General features: G+C 35.1%; 1 protein-coding gene across 1 annotated transcript in view; it reads right to left on the reverse strand.

Moving 5' to 3' along the window:
- Positions 1–1,600: 1,600 nt before the first annotated feature.
- The window catches only part of ACTR6 (ARP6 actin-related protein 6 homolog (yeast)), a 26,825-nt gene continuing 25,655 nt past the window's right edge, over positions 1,601–2,770 (reverse strand). Inside the window, exon 6 of the mRNA XM_012663985.1 lies at positions 1,601–2,019. Within this exon, the coding sequence (XP_012519439.1) occupies positions 1,890–2,019 (130 nt within the window). The 3' untranslated portion in view covers positions 1,601–1,889. The remainder of the gene's footprint in view (positions 2,020–2,770) is intronic.

The following is a 2,770-nucleotide window of genomic DNA, read 5'->3' on the forward strand; positions in this document are numbered from 1 at the left end:
TATCACCTCAGATGTTATTATTTAGAGCTGATGTTAAAAGTTCTCTTTGAAGTCAAATATATTAAAACAGTATCTATCTTTAGCAGTAAAATTTCAAAATTAGATGTTGGAATGATGGAAACTTTGATGCTAATGATAAAGGATTAGGGTCTATGTTCATTAATTTCAGAAATGAATTTGTAGTGTCTCAAAAATGAGCACTATCAGAGCTAAACTGTATAGAAACTAGTTTACTATCATAAGCATGTGAAAACACACACACACACACACACACACACACACACACATACACACAACATTCTCAGCAGAATATAATAGGAGGTATCAGGCTGAGGCATGCTGGGAAAGGCAGCTTTGAGGAATGACCCTCAAAGGAAAAACCCCTGGTTGGTGATGATAGTATGCTGGCCCAGGATGAGGTCCTGACAAGCCAAGGAAAGCCTTTTAGATGAAGACTTACCTTTTTACCTCCAACTACATCACCTTCAAATTCTAGCATAGTTATTTATACTATTTGGTTGCAAAAACTTTTTATGCCACCAGACCTTCTTCCTACACTGTCCACAAATTATACGCTAGTAACTGGGTATCATACAAACATACACAAGTCACTTTGCAACTCTGTCTAGGTGTAGGGAAGGCTGACCAGGCCCTAACCCAACACAATCCAAATATGACTATGGTGGAAACTCTTTCACTCTGCCCAGCATCCATCATTTCACTTCAATTTTCCTTTGGGAAACGACCTTCTTTCACTCTAGGCCATCTGAGTAGGACTGTCAAAGCCCCTCAAGCCATGGGGTAGATGCATGATCCCAGTGAGGGTGAACAGACTGCTAAGAATTTGATTCAGCAGCACAACAACATAAGACAGAAAATATAGGAGCTGAGATATTTTGATGGCAGGGCTCTAGAAAGACTGTCCCTAAATTCCTATAACTTAGATTCCTCTAGTTACCCTGACTTTTCTCCTTCCCTTTTCTTAGATTTTATGAGCTATCCTCTGTCCTGCTGAAAAAGTTTGTTTTGCTGGAGGTAGCCCAAATGAGTTTCTATTGCTTGCAATTAAAAAAGCCTGCCTGATCTATTCATTGATGTTGCTGTCAGCTCTTTCTTTAAATTAGAAATCTGGAGCCTTTAACACCTCTATATGTTTACTGTAGATCATATAAAAGAGTATTAAAACAAAACACTAACATGTGTATCAAGAGTTCTTGAAAAACCCTGAGATAACTTCAAATTTCTTTTCATGCTAAAAACTAGTACACTACTTATTTATGAACAAAATAATACATTTCTGCCAATACAGTATTAACAAAAAACACTTTATTAAATTCGCTTTAGTCTCCATCCTTTCAAACTTAGTCTAAGTAAAATATAAACATTACACACGCACAAGATTAGTCTTTCCAACTTTAATACATATAAATAAAAATTTTTAAATAAAATACTTAGTTCTAAGAGAGAGAGATAAATCAATTCCCCCTGAAAACACTTCAACTAATTCCTGGTTATGGTCACACAAAACGACCTTCGAAGGAAAACTGACCAGTGAGACAGTGAAGTCTATGCTTTCAGCTATAAAGAATTAAACCTAAAATGCATTCACTCTTTCATCTTCTAATGAAAAAATAACCTACTCTCAGAAACAGCATAAGCACTGTTATGGTAGTCTAGCTCCTAATTGAAAATACGGGCTGAGTTACATTTTACAGTAATAACCTAGCTAAGAAGCCTTTGAAAATTAGCAGTGGATCAAAGGATTTACATAAACTCAAGGCTTTATCTTAGCATGAAAGGTAACACAGTTGCTTAACCTCTTTTAAAAGGAACACTGAAATTAAACCCTTCAGTCATAACCAGTCAAGACTTTCACTCAGAATTGTTTCTTAAATATCAAATTTCTCTTCACAGACACTATGTCCATTTTCTTCATAATCTTCTCTGGTTACCACCATATCTTCAAAATCATCATTCTCTGATATCAATTTTCCACCTTCCCAAGCATAAGTGATAGGGCTGAAAATAAAGGTAAAATAAATGAACCCAGATGATTTTACAGAACAACTGAAATGTCTGAAAACATTAATTAGTAACTAAAATATGGCAAACTCTACCCAACGTAATTTAACAGAAAATCATTTAAAGTATAAAAATAAGCATAAGTTTTCACACAAGTGGAGCAAACTCAAAAGGAAAGGAACCTTGGTCACCACTACAAAATGGTAAGTGTTCTTTTTTCCTTATGCCCTGAAGTTATGGGCCCTCTACTTCTAATGAAAAAACAGGAATACAAGCAAAAGATCGAAAGATGCTTAAACAGAAAAACACTGTCATAACTGAGTCTAAATTCTGTATGTGGTAAGGATACGTCATCTCATTAAACCTCAAAGCAATCCTTGAGGTGGTCATTGTAACTCCCATTTTATAGATTTGGAAAATGAGGTTCAGGGAGAACTAGGATTTAATCTAGAACTGTTCTCACAGTCTGTGCTTTTGCTGCTATACTTTGTTGCTGCTAATAAATGAAACATTTAGAAGACATAGTACATGATAAGAAATTATAAGGTGGGACACAGACAATAGGTGAAAATTAGAGCAGATAAAACATTTAGTCTGGTTTTGCTATGTACAACAAAGGTTATCCTTTGTATTATGACTCAATTCTATTTCTAGCATTCCTCTACCCCAAGTCAGAGTTGCAAATCTGAAAAAGGTAAAGAAAAAAGTTAATGTTTTCTTTATTGTATTTCCATTAACCTTTTATAAG

The sequence above is a fragment of the Propithecus coquereli genome, unplaced genomic scaffold (genome assembly GCF_000956105.1).
Source record: "Propithecus coquereli isolate 6110/MARCELLA unplaced genomic scaffold, Pcoq_1.0 Scaffold85, whole genome shotgun sequence".
NCBI classification, from domain to species: Eukaryota; Metazoa; Chordata; class Mammalia; order Primates; family Indriidae; genus Propithecus; species Propithecus coquereli.